At 43.0% G+C, this 14,619-nt stretch overlaps 1 protein-coding gene and 1 long non-coding RNA gene across 3 annotated transcripts in view; one reads left to right on the plus strand and one right to left on the minus strand.

Moving 5' to 3' along the window:
- The window catches only part of FBLN5 (fibulin 5), a 70,848-nt gene extending 63,256 nt beyond the window's left edge, over positions 1 to 7,592 (plus strand). For both annotated transcript variants that reach the window (XM_079948924.1, XM_079948925.1), the window contains 3 exons: positions 1,392 to 1,518; positions 3,349 to 3,541; positions 3,633 to 7,592. In XM_079948924.1, coding sequence (XP_079805050.1) covers positions 1,392 to 1,518; positions 3,349 to 3,541; positions 3,633 to 3,794 — 482 coding nt within the window. In that variant the 3' untranslated portion in view covers positions 3,795 to 7,592. The remainder of the gene's footprint in view (positions 1 to 1,391; positions 1,519 to 3,348; positions 3,542 to 3,632) is intronic.
- The window catches only part of LOC307200864, a 345,619-nt gene that overhangs the window by 66,612 nt on the left and 264,388 nt on the right, over positions 1 to 14,619 (minus strand). The window lies entirely within an intron of this gene.

The raw sequence follows: 14,619 nt of genomic DNA on the forward strand, positions 1-14,619 counted from the left end.
AGAGTAGCGGGAAGGCATCGCACGCCTTCCTGCTGCCCCCCATGCTCTGGGGCTGGCGATGGGGGAAGCGCTGCTTTCCCCACCGCCAGCCTCAAAGCCGGGTTGGAGAGTAGCGGGAAGGCATCGCGCGCCTTCCTGCTGCCCCCCATGCTCTGGGGCTGGCGATGGGGGAAGCGCTGCTTTCCTCACCGCCAGCCTCAAAGGCAGGTTGGAGAGTAGCGGGAAGGTATCACACGCCTTCCTGCTGCCCCCCATCCTCTGGGGCTGGCGATGGGGGAAGCGCTGCTTTCCTCACCGCCAGCCTCAAAGGCAGGTTGGAGAGTAGCGGGAAGGCATCGTGCGCCTTCCTGCTGCCCCCCATCCTCTGGGGCTGGCGATGGGGGAAGCGCTGCTTTCCCCACCGCCAGCCTCAAAGAGCAGACTCTCCTGGCTTCAGCAGAAGCAACGCGAAGCCTCCGGAGCGCAGCCTTTGGAGGCTTCGCGTTGCTATCACTGAAGCCAAGGAGCCTGCATTCGCCCCATAAGACGCACACACATTTCCCCTTCATTTATGGAGGGGGAAAACTGCGTCTTATAGGGCGAAAAATACGGTAATTCTCCTACACAGTTGCGTATATGCTTCTTTGATAACACAGAATGAAGCAGTTATGAAGAAACCTTATCAAGTATGAACCAGTCATCACAGTGCCTTAGCTCACATCAACATTCTCCTTCAGCACACTGATTACATTGGTGGGGAAACAAACATGGAGTATGGCCAGTTGAATTACATGGCTAGGTAGTTGGGGGCCATAATGAAACCTCCTGGTCAAACCCCCTAATTCCCTTCAATTTTTGCTAGATCACACACCACCCAACATAGCTTTATCTCATAATTCTATAACTCCTTGAGGAGACATCACAATGAGTTTTAATTACGTGCTTGCTTTGTTGCCCTGTGTTTAGGGTTTGAGAGTTTTGACATGATCCGCAGTGAATTGTATGATCTCACATTTGCAAGAAGCTGAGCCAATATTCATTTGCTGTTCCTTCGTCCTCCTCTTCTTTGGGTACATTCAGACATGTCAAAATATTTGAGTTGATCCCTATATATATATATATATATATATATATATACACACACGCACACACACACTCAGAACAACCCTGTGAGATAGATTAGGCTGAGAAAATATGACTAAAGTCACTTAGTGAGCTTTGTGGGTGGAGATTCAGTCCCTGAAAACACTCTAAACACTACAGTACATCCTACTGGACATTATACATGCGTAGCATCTTGCAAGACTCTTTCAGATGTGTTTTAGTTAAATAGTATTCTGTGCCACAAGTGCCATGGGGTTAAAACACTTATTAAAATATACCAATATTTACTTCTATTTTTTGCATTTTAGATATTAATGAATGTGACGTTGGGAACCACACTTGTACCTTGCAACAAACGTGTTTTAATGTCCAGGGAGGATTCAAATGCCTAGACCCAATAAGGTGTGAGGAGCCTTATATCCTGATCAGTGAAAAGTGAGTAATATCTTCATAGAAATAGGAGGATATTTATCTTCTTCAAGAGGCATATGCTGTTTGGACTTTCTGCTGCTAGCTTTGCGTTACACAATTCAGATTTTAGGGATCTTTCTTTGATTCCTCTTTAGGTGTATGCATGAAGTGAGAATGCAACTGACAGAAAACTGGAAAAATTGATTTCATATGGCTATGCTCATCAAGAAGCTAGAACTACCTGTGGCTCATTGTTGTGTGCATACTCAGTGGGAAACCCAGGTCTATTGCTGTGTATCTGGCCCTTAGCTTAAATAAAAATCTAACTCTTAATGGCATGTACCCCCTCCTATAATAGTACATTCAATATGCAGAATCCTTGTGAGGATGAAATGAGTTGTAGACCTTCCCTGACCTCCTGGCATTCTTTATTCAGTCTACATATCTCATCAGACTCACTTCAAGTCCACTCCCTTCTACATAGAAACATATGAAACTGCCTTTTATGCAGAGTCAGGCCATAGGTCCAGCTAGGTCGCATTGCTGCAGAAGTGCTTTGTTGAGTGCAGCCACTGCACTAGCTTTCTCACACTGGTGGGTTATGGTTGTTTACCTGGACAGGTGAGGTGACAGGGAAGTTGGCATGGCTTCCAGTGCTCCTACAAGTGAATCTGCACCACACCAGCCACCTCCCAGCAAGCAACCTGCCAGGAATCTAGCAGAGCATCTTCACCCCAGCCAGTGAGCTGCTTCTGAATTACTGATAACTGCTCTTTGGGGTCTCCCAGCCATATCTGGAGATGCCAGGGATTTAATCTGGCACCTTCTGCATGCAAAGCAGATGTTCTAAAACTGATGTCCCTTTCCCAGTTTGTTTTAGTCACAGCGTGGTTTACACACAAGAGTTTTCAGCAGCAATAGGTTCTGCTTCTCCTTGATCCCACATTAGTCCTTTTTCTATCTGCACTCTGGAGTCCATCATTTCTGCCTAGCCCCTGATGGAGATGCAGATTGCTCCTTCCCACTCATCAGATGATAGATGCAATGAGCAGGGAAAAGGCAATATTGGTCCCATTCTGCATCAGGTCCCCTTGCTTGCAATTTGTGTGGGCAAAGCCTGCACTTAAGGTAACAGACCTTAACAGAGCCAATGTATTGCCTTGTCTGCCCCCAAGACGATGATAAGAACTGCTTCTTAGCTTCTTTTAACAGTAACAGGCACAAAATATAAAATCCCTTGTCAGACCACCAGATGGCAAAAGACTCAACTGTATTTCTAGTTAAGCTAGAAATACTGTATGCTTATGAAGAAATAAGAGCAGGTCTTATTAGTCATTCAAAGGTCTTCAAAGTTGAGCTGTCATTCAGTGCTATTCCATAGAGGATGTTGATGGTACATTGTTTAGGGTTTAAGAACACAAGTATAAATGGCATGTGCATATTAATGTAGGTCTTGTAAACTGTGGAATATCGGTCAATAAACGGATTGGTTTAACTGTTATAAGCTGGTTAATCTAACAGGTGATTGACTTCACAAATTTGTTGATAAATGCTTGTAACACAGCAGGGTGTAGATTATAAAACAGGTTATAGAGAAAACTGAAGTTGAGGATGCAGAGGTTGTGCTATGCATTCAGATACTAGATATCCTTTCTTGCTAAGCAACACAAAACAAATTCTCTTTGGAAATTTGCTCAATGTCAGACATAGCAGCAATAATAATTAGTAGAGTGAATAACTCATTCAGGAAAACATATGCCATTATAAATGTGTTAATTTTCAGAGTACTGCATGATTCTCCGTTGTTTTTGGTGGCAATACTACTACTAATAGTAACAATTTCTGTTCTTCCAGTCACTGTATGTGCCCAGCTGAAAATCCTGGATGCAGAGACCAGCCATTTACCATTTTGTACAGAGACATGGATGTTTCAGGGCGCACTGTGCCGTCTGATATATTTCAAATGCAAGCAACGTCCCGCTACCCTGGTGCTTATTACATCTTCCAGATAAAATCAGGAAACGAGGGAAGAGAATTCTACATGCGTGTAAGTGGGACAGGATCGTGCATGGCAGATTTCTTCTTCTTCTTTTGAATACTGTTTAAAACCTCAAGCTCTCTTTGTGTCTTCCACACAGCAAACTGGACCTATCAGTGCCACTCTAGTGATGACCCGTCCTCTGAAGGGGCCACGTGACATTCTCTTGGACCTGGAGATGATTACTGTTAACACTGTCATCAACTTCAGAGGAAGCTCCGTCATTCGGCTGAGGATATATGTATCGCAGTATCCCTTCTAAACCAAGAGTTTCATTGCTTTATTTTGTAAAACACACACACACATACACCCCCAGCTGAAAAGGGCATTATCCCTTTTCTGCCAGAACTTTCTTCTCAGGAGTCAGTGCGTCTAATAACTCAACATGAAATCAGCAATAAAAGTTGCCATAATGGCTCATATTACAATGATGGGCCAGACCTCCTCCTCATGGTTTGAAACCACCTGAGCATTACATTGCCAATGGATTCCATAGGTGTTTTTCCTGCAATGATCATGTGCTGTTAAGAATCTTTTGTCTTGCTTTCCAAAACTTTTTATACAGTGTGATTATAAGCTTAAGAAACTGTGAAGTTCTCCCCCTTTATCCTGGCAATGCTGTTTAGCAGAATAACCAGAGAAACCATGGGAAATGCTGGCTTTTGCTGTTCTGCTCTCTCTTTTTTCTTCCGCTAACACTTGTGGAATCAGGGAACCACCAGCTGCCTTCTCAAAAATGTCTGTGGAATCATCAGTTCTGACCCTGTTATGTGTCTCTATAGAAACTGCCCCTCATTCATCTTCCTCCCCCACCCCCAATAGAAAAAAATCCTTCTTTTCAGCCTAGGTTCTTTTCTGCCTTAAAACTTTGGGAAGAATCATGTAGTCACACATGGCCAAGAAAACTGAAGGAAAGGACAGTGGCTCAGTGATGGAGCATCTGTTTTGCAAGCAAAGGGTCCCAGGTTTAATCCCCAGCATCTCAAGGTAGTGTTAAGGATATCCTCTGCCCTGTCTAAAACTCTGGAGTCACGGCCAGTTAGTGTAGACTAGCCATTCTCAACCTTGGGTCCCCAGCTGTTGTTGGACTGCAACTCCCATCATTCCTAGCCAGCATGGCCAGTGATCATAGATGATGGGAGTTGTGGCTCAAGAACATCTGGGGGCCCAAGGCTCAGAAAGGCTGGTGTTGAAGATGTTGAGCCAGGTAGACCAGTGGCCTGACTCAATTTCCTATATGCTTGTTGAAGAGCTCACCCACTATCCAGGTCCATGTGCTTGTAACATGCCATAGACATTTGATGCTGAAATCTGAAAAACCCCACTGGACATGCTCAAGCCACTGGGTTCACATGTTGCATCTTTTTGGATCCCAGCCACTACCAGGCACTGGGTTTTGATGGAAAGATCACTAGTACTGTTTAAAATATTTATTGTAAAATATACAGGGCCTGGTTCTCCATTTACAATTTGGGCTCCGTTTAGAAGTCTTGTGATTTATAATCACAAGACAGTCTGCCATAGATAAGGAGCTGCGCTATGAAATCAAACACATGCAGGTCACATTTCAGTAGCTCTGAGAAACAGTCTGCATTCTGAACACCAAGAAGAGGCTTCTTTGTTCTCTTCTGTTAGTAGGGAAAGCAATACCTAGGGTTGTGGCACAGTTCAGTGGTAAAATGCATACACATGGGGGGCAGAGGGAGAAATTCCGTTCAGTTCACATTTAAATGCAAAACTTGCAAAATTGTACCTAGTGAAACAATATGCTGACTAAAGCACAGCCATCTTTCTAAATTCTCACTTCACCAAATTTTGCAATGCAGTTCACACAATTCTGAATTTTGCTATTTTATTCTCCAGCCACGTAATGTGTATGCAGAGAAATGCATATATTAGTGAAAATGACATGCTAAAATGCATTGTTTTAGGGGGAAGTGCCTTGCAAAAATGTGTATATTAGGGAAGACAGCATACAAAAATGTGTATATTAGGATAAATTGGCACTAAAATGCTGATGAATTTTCGTATTTTTTATTTAAAAAGTCACAGGCTGATGTGGAAACGTAGAGAACTGAATTTAAGGCTGGAAAATGAGAAACAGAGAGAAATAGAAATTGAAAGGTTCGCTTATCCTAAGCGCACACAAGATCCCAGTTCAGTTCATAGCTCTCCAATTAAAGGATCTCAGGTACCAGACTAGGAAATATGTCTGTCTGATGCCATGGGCTGCTACTACCAGCAGCAGCTGTAGACCATTTGGGATAGAGGATTTCCCTTTGGGGAAAGAGAACCTGTAGCTCTGCATGAGCTACACACAGTGGCTCATGTCCTAAATAACCATTTTTATGTTGCATGACATTTATTTGCTTTGGGGAACTTTTTATTTCTTGATTCTTAACTATTTCAAGATGTGAACTATTTCACTCTCTTCTGTTTCTATGAGATTGCGCTCCAAGGTTGAGCTGACATAGGATTTAGCTAATGTAAACTAGTTACACGAGACTTAACAGAGCAATCCTAACCACATCTATTCAGAAGTAAGTCCTATTAAATCCAACAGAGTACTCCTAGGCAAGTGGGGTGACGATTGCAGCCTTAGTCTGCTCTTTTAATGCACATCCCAAATAGCACATTTGCTCCGAATTTCAAAGGTAGCTCAGCAGCCAAGACAGCCAGGGCTAGGAAATTTAAGATACGAAGATATTGCCTGTGCCTCACCTGGGATTATTGTGGTTGTACACAATAATGCTCTTCTAAAATCCCAGCGAGGTACAGCAAGAAGGTATTTATGGGAGCAAAAAATGAAACCAATTATATTTAGGATACAACTGTGAATGTGGCTCCTAGTTTTTTCCATAAAACATGTTTTCTTCTTCCAATATTGTTCGAAGGGTTGATTTCTGGCACCAGTAGTGTAACGTGTGCACTTCTAAATAATTTCAACAGATCTGCGTAACAATAGATAGTCATGAAATTTATTAATATTATTACTGTATCTTGCTTAGTTTTCACAAAGGTTTTTGAGAGAGGAATAGAATATTCAGGAATTTAAAACATTAAATTGTTCAAAATTTTAAAATTCAAGTCATTTATAATGCATCTATATGCTTGGTTAGTTTTCCCCGTGAATATTCCAAAACCATTAGAAGTTGTGTTCTGGGCCCAGTTGTGCTTAACTTATAGGCTGTGCAACATGTTAATATTGGGGGACCAATCTCCATGTTTAAATTTCAGTGTTTTAAGCTCCACAGATTCTTCTTTGAAACAAGCAACGTTGTGCGGATCCAAAGAAAATATGGTTTGCATATCTAGGTTGGGACTCTCAATAACCTCTACATTAAATGATTAAATATGGTTTCATAGAATATACCATTTCAACATAGACTGACAATTATTTCATGGGACCAGCACACCAAGAAAACATAGGTACATAACACAAACATGATTTAATACTCTAGCTTGAATATTGCAATGAACAAGCTTGAAGTCTTCTAAAAAGTATTTTTCAGATGGGTTTTTGCCACAGTGGTGTCCCCAAGTATAGCACTTTATCCAACACAGGGGTGAAATGGTGATTATTCACTTGCATGCAACAAAGGAAAGAGGTGACCTTGAGGCACCGGTGACATGGAGGCTGTTCCCCATTCCTAGTGACCCGTAGCTGTTGAGAAGCCTGTTCCTATCAGAACCTCTTTCTCCAGCATTGCCCTATCATGGGCCCTGTCTGGGTCAATACAATCCATTCTCACCATCAACAACACATACATCTTCATAATCCAGATGGTCATCATTTGATACTGCAATGTAACTAGTTTCCAACACAAAGAGGATAATGTAATTTACGCTACATGTCTTTGGTGTTTCTGATTCATACACAAATCCTTACTAATTTGTATCTGAACCGAGCTTTTTTAAAAAAAATAATTAAAAATTCTTGCATTATTTTTTAAAGATCGTGAATGAACACAGCATTGAATATGCCAATGTGGAAATGTTCTTTAAAGTGTTTGTACAAAAAAAATTCCAATAAAATTATAAGTGATTTTTTTGATGTGAACATTATTTTTTTTAAAAAAAATGAAGTTACAATAATGCACAGGGGTTTATTACTTTAGCATTTCTTAGTATTGTTCTGTGCACCCCAGTTTCCAAGAGACTCCAGGGTGTTCCAGAACTTACCCAGGGTTCAGTTTCCTTGGAATGAAGGTTAATGGAGACTGTGTTTTATATATATATATATATATATATATATATATATATATAAAATATAATGGATATATACTACACATATACACAACCTGAGCATAGGACAGGGTGGGGGGCTCACAGCATTAACCCCCCCAATAGATCTTGCTTCTTCATTACAGTTCCAGGGAAACTCCAAGCTACAGCTCTGGGTCAGCAGAGAGCAAATCATGCCTCTGTCTCCAGCTTCCAGCACCAGCCCAGTGCACACATATAACACCCCTGTCTTGGCCAATGTCAGGGACTGGACTGAAGAGAAGGGCGGGAATCGCCCCCTCCTTCTCCTCTGCTCCCCCCTCCCTCTTCTCCAGTAGTTTCAAGAGAAGAGGGAGACAGGATTGAATTACAGCAGAACGAGGAGCTGCCAAGTTATGAGGTATTATAGGAGGAGGAGGGAGGGGAAGAACTGCCAGCAGAGACATCCTTGGAGAGCATAGAAGCACCACCATCCCTGCATACTTGCCGCTCACTTAGAATTCAAGAGCAAAGGGCCCAATAACATTTGACTCCTGAGGCCCCCCGACGAGCCACGGGCTGTAGATGGGGAAAGACGTGGAGGAGCTCAGGGTGAGCGACGTCACTATGGAGTTAAGGACTGGATTCTTTGTCTTGCACCACAATGAATAAATAAAACCATAAGTACAAATTTTAACCACAGTCCCAGCTTGGGTGCAACAGAAAACTGCAGTTAGTGTAAACCAAGAAGTGAATGCTTTCATCTTCCCCTTGTACCTGAAGCGGTGTGTGTGTGTGTGTGTGTGTGTGTGTGTGTTTGCATCCAAGACTCAAGCACACTCATTCTCAAACATGTTATGTCTTAAATAGGATGGCCATGTAGCCTCCTTTACAGAGGATAGTCCTCTATTGCTGAAGTCACACCTGTTTGCTCTGGCTTCGGGCACTTGAGGTCCATTTTTTTTAGGGGGGTTCACTTTATATTTCTAATTTTAAGTTGTTTTAAGGTGTTTTTAATATCATGTAATACTGTGTTTTAACATTAATGCTTTGTTTTAATTGTTGTAACCCACCCTGGGGCCACAGGGTGAAGGGCAGGCAATAAATTGTAATAGTAATAGTTGAAGGGCTATTGGGTCCAAGTGTGGTTTAAAGACAACCCCAAGAAAAGTGTTGGGCTTGAAGTTGCTCATCAACAATTAGCACCTAAATAAAAGTTAAGCAGGTATGCAAATCACCCGGTCACAGCCTTCCTCAGTAGGAGATGTATTGCATTCCATTTAAATTATAATAATTATTTCTAAATATGATTCCATACACATAAATGAGCATGCACAAATATTATGCAAACCCATACCCCCTTTTCTATTGTAACCTGCGCCTTTAAACTTGCTAAGCGATTTATCTACAGCAGCAGTGGGGAACCTCTGAGGTCTCCCCATTTGGCCATTTTAGCCAAGCTGAGCATTTCTCAGTGTTGGGCAGGTGAAGAACTGGCTCCCTGACCAAAGTGGATCTGCAAAGCTCTGTATCTTTGTAAGCCCACCGTGACTGTCAATGCCTGCAAAGGCACAGTGCTCTGCAAGCACCAAGAGTCAGCCGACTGTTGGCACTTGCAAAGCCCTGTGCCTTTGCCCACAAGGTTTGATTTCAAACTGCACAGGCAAGGAAAAATACAGTATGTCAGCTTATGTCCCCTGATGTCCACCTGTGAGAATGACCCATGGGGCTTGGGGGAAACCTAAGGATCTGGCCCACCAGTTGGAAATCTCCCCTCCCCCCCAATCTAGAGATGGGGTAAAGAGGTAGCCAAGTTTGCTGATGATACCAAATAGTTCAGGGTCGTTAAAGCAAAAGAGATGGCAAGGAGCTTCACAAGGATTTCTTCAAACTGGGTGAGCAATAAAATGGCAATTGCATTTTTTTTATCATTCTGATTATTTAATACCATGTAAACAAGTGTAAAGTGTTGCACATTAGGGGGATGGGAATCCTAATTTCTCATTTACACTAAAGAGGTTTGTAGTGACTGGCCATATATCAAGGGAAGTAATAGTGCCACTGTATTCTGCTCTGGTCAGACCTCACCTGGTGTACGGTGTCCAGTTCTGGGCACCACAGTTCAAGAAGGACACTGACAAACTGGAACGTGTCCAGAGGAGGGCAACCAAAATGGTCAAAGGCCTGGAAACGATGCCTTATGAGGAACGGCTAAGGGAGCTGGGCATGTTTAGCCTGGAGAAGAGGAGGCTAAGGGGTGATATGATAGCCATGTTCAAATATATAAAAGGATGTCAGATAGAGGAGGGAGAAAGATTGTTTTCTGTTGCTCCAGAGAAGCGGACACGGAGCAATGGTTCCAAACTACAAGAAAAAAGATTCCACCTAAACATTAGGAAGAACTTCCTGACAGTAAGAGCTGTTCGACAGTGGAATTTGCTGCCAAGGAGTGTAGTGGAGTCTCCTTTGGAGGTCTTTAAGCAGAGGCTTGACAACCATATGTCAGGAGTGCTCTGATGGTGTTTCCTGCTTGGCAGGGGGTTGGACTCGATGGCCCTTTTGGTCTCTTCCAACTCTATGATTCTATGATTCTATATGAAATGCAGGAGTCATACTGGATAACTTGATGGAGAGGACAAGTCAGTATGCGGCAGCTGTGAAAATGGCAAATTCCATAATTTCTTGGATCTCACAGTACTAAATACTGGAAGAAAAAATCCAGTCTGTCTGCATGACAGATTCACCACTGAATTCTTTTCCAATGGAATGCTCCCCTGTGAAGGTTTACTAGAGTAAATTTGGAATGCTGTATAGTCTTAATCACACAGACTACTAAACAAAACCAGCTCATACGTCACGTCGTGTGTTTTTTAACCACTCCCCAGCTAACTCTTATGCGTGACTGTGGTAACACATGTCCTGCCAACATGACATTCATTGGGACACATTAGACTTGACAAGCTATTCACAGCGCTGATAAGGATCTTTAGCCATTTCAAATACAAATGAACACCTCTGTTGCAAGATTCAAGTGCCACCCATGTTTCACAGAACTTCCCTGTACTGCACACCAAACAGATTACTTCAGAAGCGTGCCCTTGCCGAAAGGTGCCTTAATAAAGACAAGGAGATGCAGAACCAGATGTTCTAACTAGCCTCCTCCAGGACATATGACGACTGACTTATTCTCATGGCAAAAAAAGGTTGAAAGTTGAATGCCTCTGGTGATAAACCTGTAAAGTCAGTTTCAGCTCTATAAATAGGTATGGTTATCAAAGGCTCCATGAATGTTTAATGTGCTTTTCAACTTCGGTGAAAGTAGTTAATCTGTAAACTGGTGTAGTGGCTAAGAGGCTGAGCTGTGAATCAGAAAATCTTTTCAGATTTCACCTCTGCCATTAACTTGCCTGGCAACTGTAGACTTAGACAAGTGTTTTTTTGCAATGTGGGGAATGATACTGATCTGCCTTGCGGGGTTGCTGGGAGAATTACTGAGACAATGTACGTGAGCCTTGAATACTCTTAATGTATGATGCAAATGCTAAGTTATTGCTGTTATTTTAAAACAATCATATCTTTAGCTTCATATTTATGTTTGAGGGTTTTTACAGTTTGCTGTATTACAATGAAGACGAGCAGCAAAGTCAGTCCTCAGGGAATGTGCAGGCAACCTTGGAACGGACAGCTCACGGAAGAACCCCGACCAGACCTAAGAGGAGGCGTGTAGTGGTGATAGGGGATTCCCTACTGAGGGGAACAGAAGCAGTGATCTGTGGGCCTGACAAGATGTCTTGGGAAGTGTGCTGTCTCCCCGGGGCTAAGATCCAAGATGTAACTGAACGACTGCAAGGAATCATAAAACCCACTGACAAATATCCCTTCGTCTTGGTTCATGTGGGAACCAATGACACTGCAAGCAATAGCCTCCAGAAGATCAAAAGAGACTACGAGGCTCTGGGCAGGAAATTGAAGCAATTAAATGCACAAATTGTCATCTCATCTATCCTCCCAGTTGAACGACGTGGCCCAGGGAGAGAGGGAAAAATAGTGGAAGTGAACAGCTGGCTTCGCAAATGGTGTAAACAGGAACGGTTTGGATTCTTAGATCACGGACTGCAGTTTCTTGAAGATGGACTTCTGGCAAGCGATGGGATGCACCTCACAACGGTTGAGAGGAATGTTTTTGCCAAAAATCTCAGAAACCTCATCAGGAGGGCTTTAAACTGACTAATGTGGGGGAGGGCTGCTTGGCAGGGGGTTGGACTTGATGGCCCTTGTGGTCTCTTCCAACTCTATGATTCTATGATTCTATTCTATGATTCTAATTCAAAATTTCGCAGAAGAGCGAAACACTGAATTCTGCAAACTGAATAAATTTTGCAACTATCTACAGTATACTATTCTGTTTTGAGAATAGTATAAATAAACTAGATCCTTCTGTGCTCAACAGGTAACTTATTCATTTGTTGTTGTTCCTTTAAACTATCCGGAAGATCCTGGCCAAAAATGTTGATTGTTGTAAATTAAAATAACCAAACGTATTATTTGTTTTTCAGCTTAACCCATTTCTGGCATAAAATTTGTGGTTGTGTTTAATGTGTTAGGGTGTGTGTGTGATTGGAACCACACAATGCCAGAAGGAGTTTCCTGTCTGAAGTTGTGATAAAACCACAAGCTGCTGCTAGTACCAGGAAGGCTGCTTCCAACGACTCCCCTCATGAACACAACAGTTCCAATTCTGATCACCACCACCCCTCCACCCCACATTATAGAAAGGAAAAAGCAGGCATGTTAAATGCAATCATATATTTAATGTTCCTTGAGATGCTGCAACTTGAACTACTTGAGTGCTGCAAAAGTGCTGCAAACCCGCTTCAGCTCTAGTTGTGCTGCCATAAAGCATTCTGCAATAAAGCACTACTACTGAGAAATGCAGCAAGACACATGGGGCCAGTCCTCCTTTAAGGCTCCCAGAGAGGAGATTGTGACTGCTTTGCTCCTTCCTGGTAGTTCTGCTGCAGTAAGCCATGGACAAGCCTTGGTTGGAGCTTGTAGTTTGTCTGGATCAGAGGACAGGAACTTCATCTGGCCAGGGTGCCAGATCCTTATCTTCCCCACAGTCCAAGTCTGACAGTCCTGGTGACATATTTTTGCTTACATTTTTTGTATGGGTGCAGCCATGCCATACCCAGCATGTTGAAGCTGATTGCCAGAGCTTGTACAGAGTCCCGTTTGGCAGTGCAGCACCAGCAGGATGACTGGGGAGGGGGAAAGTGGCCACAATCCCTTCTTTGGGAGCCCGCACATTTGCTCATTCGTGGAAAGCCACAGACTGACTCAGTATGAGGCAGTTTCCTATGTTCCTATGGAAAAATTATAAGGGTGGATACTGGCATATCTTCAGTTGAATGCTACCCCCAGGTAGAAAGGGGGAGGAGGAAAATGTACAGCTCATCCCTTTTCCCCTGCACACCTGTCTCACCCCATCCCTATGGCCGTTCCCCCAAATCTGCTCTGGAGGGTTGAATAACCCTATGGAACAGCATGGGAGGAGATGGTGCATGTGGCAGAGAGGATTGCCAAAAAACAACAGCTCACCCTTCAGCACAGAACAGAGTCCCGTCTTTGAATGGAAGGAACCTTCTGCAAGTAGAGGGAGATGTCTGCACCAAATCTATTAAACTATCTTATTGTCAGGAGCTCACTAAGTTCTTTGGGAATTGTTTTAGAGAGGTCAGGGGTCGGGGAGATGCATTTAGGCAGGACTACCTCCCAACAGGTTGATTTCACCCCCAAAGGTGCACTCCTCCATGGTCTCCCAAGACAGACGGATGCCAACAGCAAGTCTGTACAGATAGGGAGCAGGCAAACTATTAGGAATAGATAGAATTCAGAGCAGATTAGGGCATAATTATTCTGGCATCACAATTTTCATCCAAGTGGTGACTTGCACGCATACTCCTCAAAGGGAAATTGTGGCTACTGCTGAAGAACTCCAGCATTTAATACTTCCAAAATTGGTAGTGTAATGCACCAATAGTTTCCCCCTCCTTTCCTCTGGGACAGTTTCTGTTTGTTTGGTTTTGCAAGAAAGAGTACATCATGTTTGGTAGAACATACCAGAAAGCAAATTATCTATGCCACATATTTCAAGGGGAGACAAGAACAGCTAAAACAAGTACCTGACAAGACCTAAGAGAACAGCTATGGATTGTCCTTAAGTCAGCCAAGAGGATCTGCAAACAGATGCAGATCTCTACACATGTAGTCAATTCAACGTAGGCATCAGAATGCACTTTCGTATCCTGATGGTCCTAATGAACTGGTTGGCTGCCAAACTTATTCAGGGCTACGCCAACACTCATCAGCTATATACAGCAAGTTGCCTGCAGCTATAGCTGGGCTGCAGCCCACACACATTTCTGGGTATTGAAGTCTAAAATGAAGGAAAAGAAAAGCGGTCCTTGAACAGGAGTCCATCCCCACCCCACCCCTACACCATTTCCCTGATGTTATTATTCTGAGACAAACATTTCCACACTTGGATTCACCATCAATAGGCCCTGGAATTCATTGGCTCCCTGTCTTCCTTCTAAACTTGTGGTGCGTTAAGCATACAAACAATACGATTATGCTGAGTCAAAGGCTAAAAGGTAAGAGAGTTTGCCATGTTGTCTGTTGCTTCTAGTTGTTTTATAGCATGTTGCTAGTGTGCATTTGCTTGTTTTATTGGGTATGCTCTTCTTGTTAGCCACCTTGAGACCTTGCTGAAAAGGTGGGATAAAGGACATCCAATTTTAAAGTGGGTGGGATTATAATAGGTGGAATTGTAACTGGATGGACTTGCCCATATGGAAGCTGAAGTTACTCATGTTGGAGGGAAG

The sequence above is a fragment of the Podarcis cretensis genome (assembly GCF_951804945.1).
Source record: "Podarcis cretensis genome assembly, chromosome: 1".
Taxonomy (NCBI): Eukaryota; Metazoa; Chordata; class Lepidosauria; order Squamata; family Lacertidae; genus Podarcis; species Podarcis cretensis.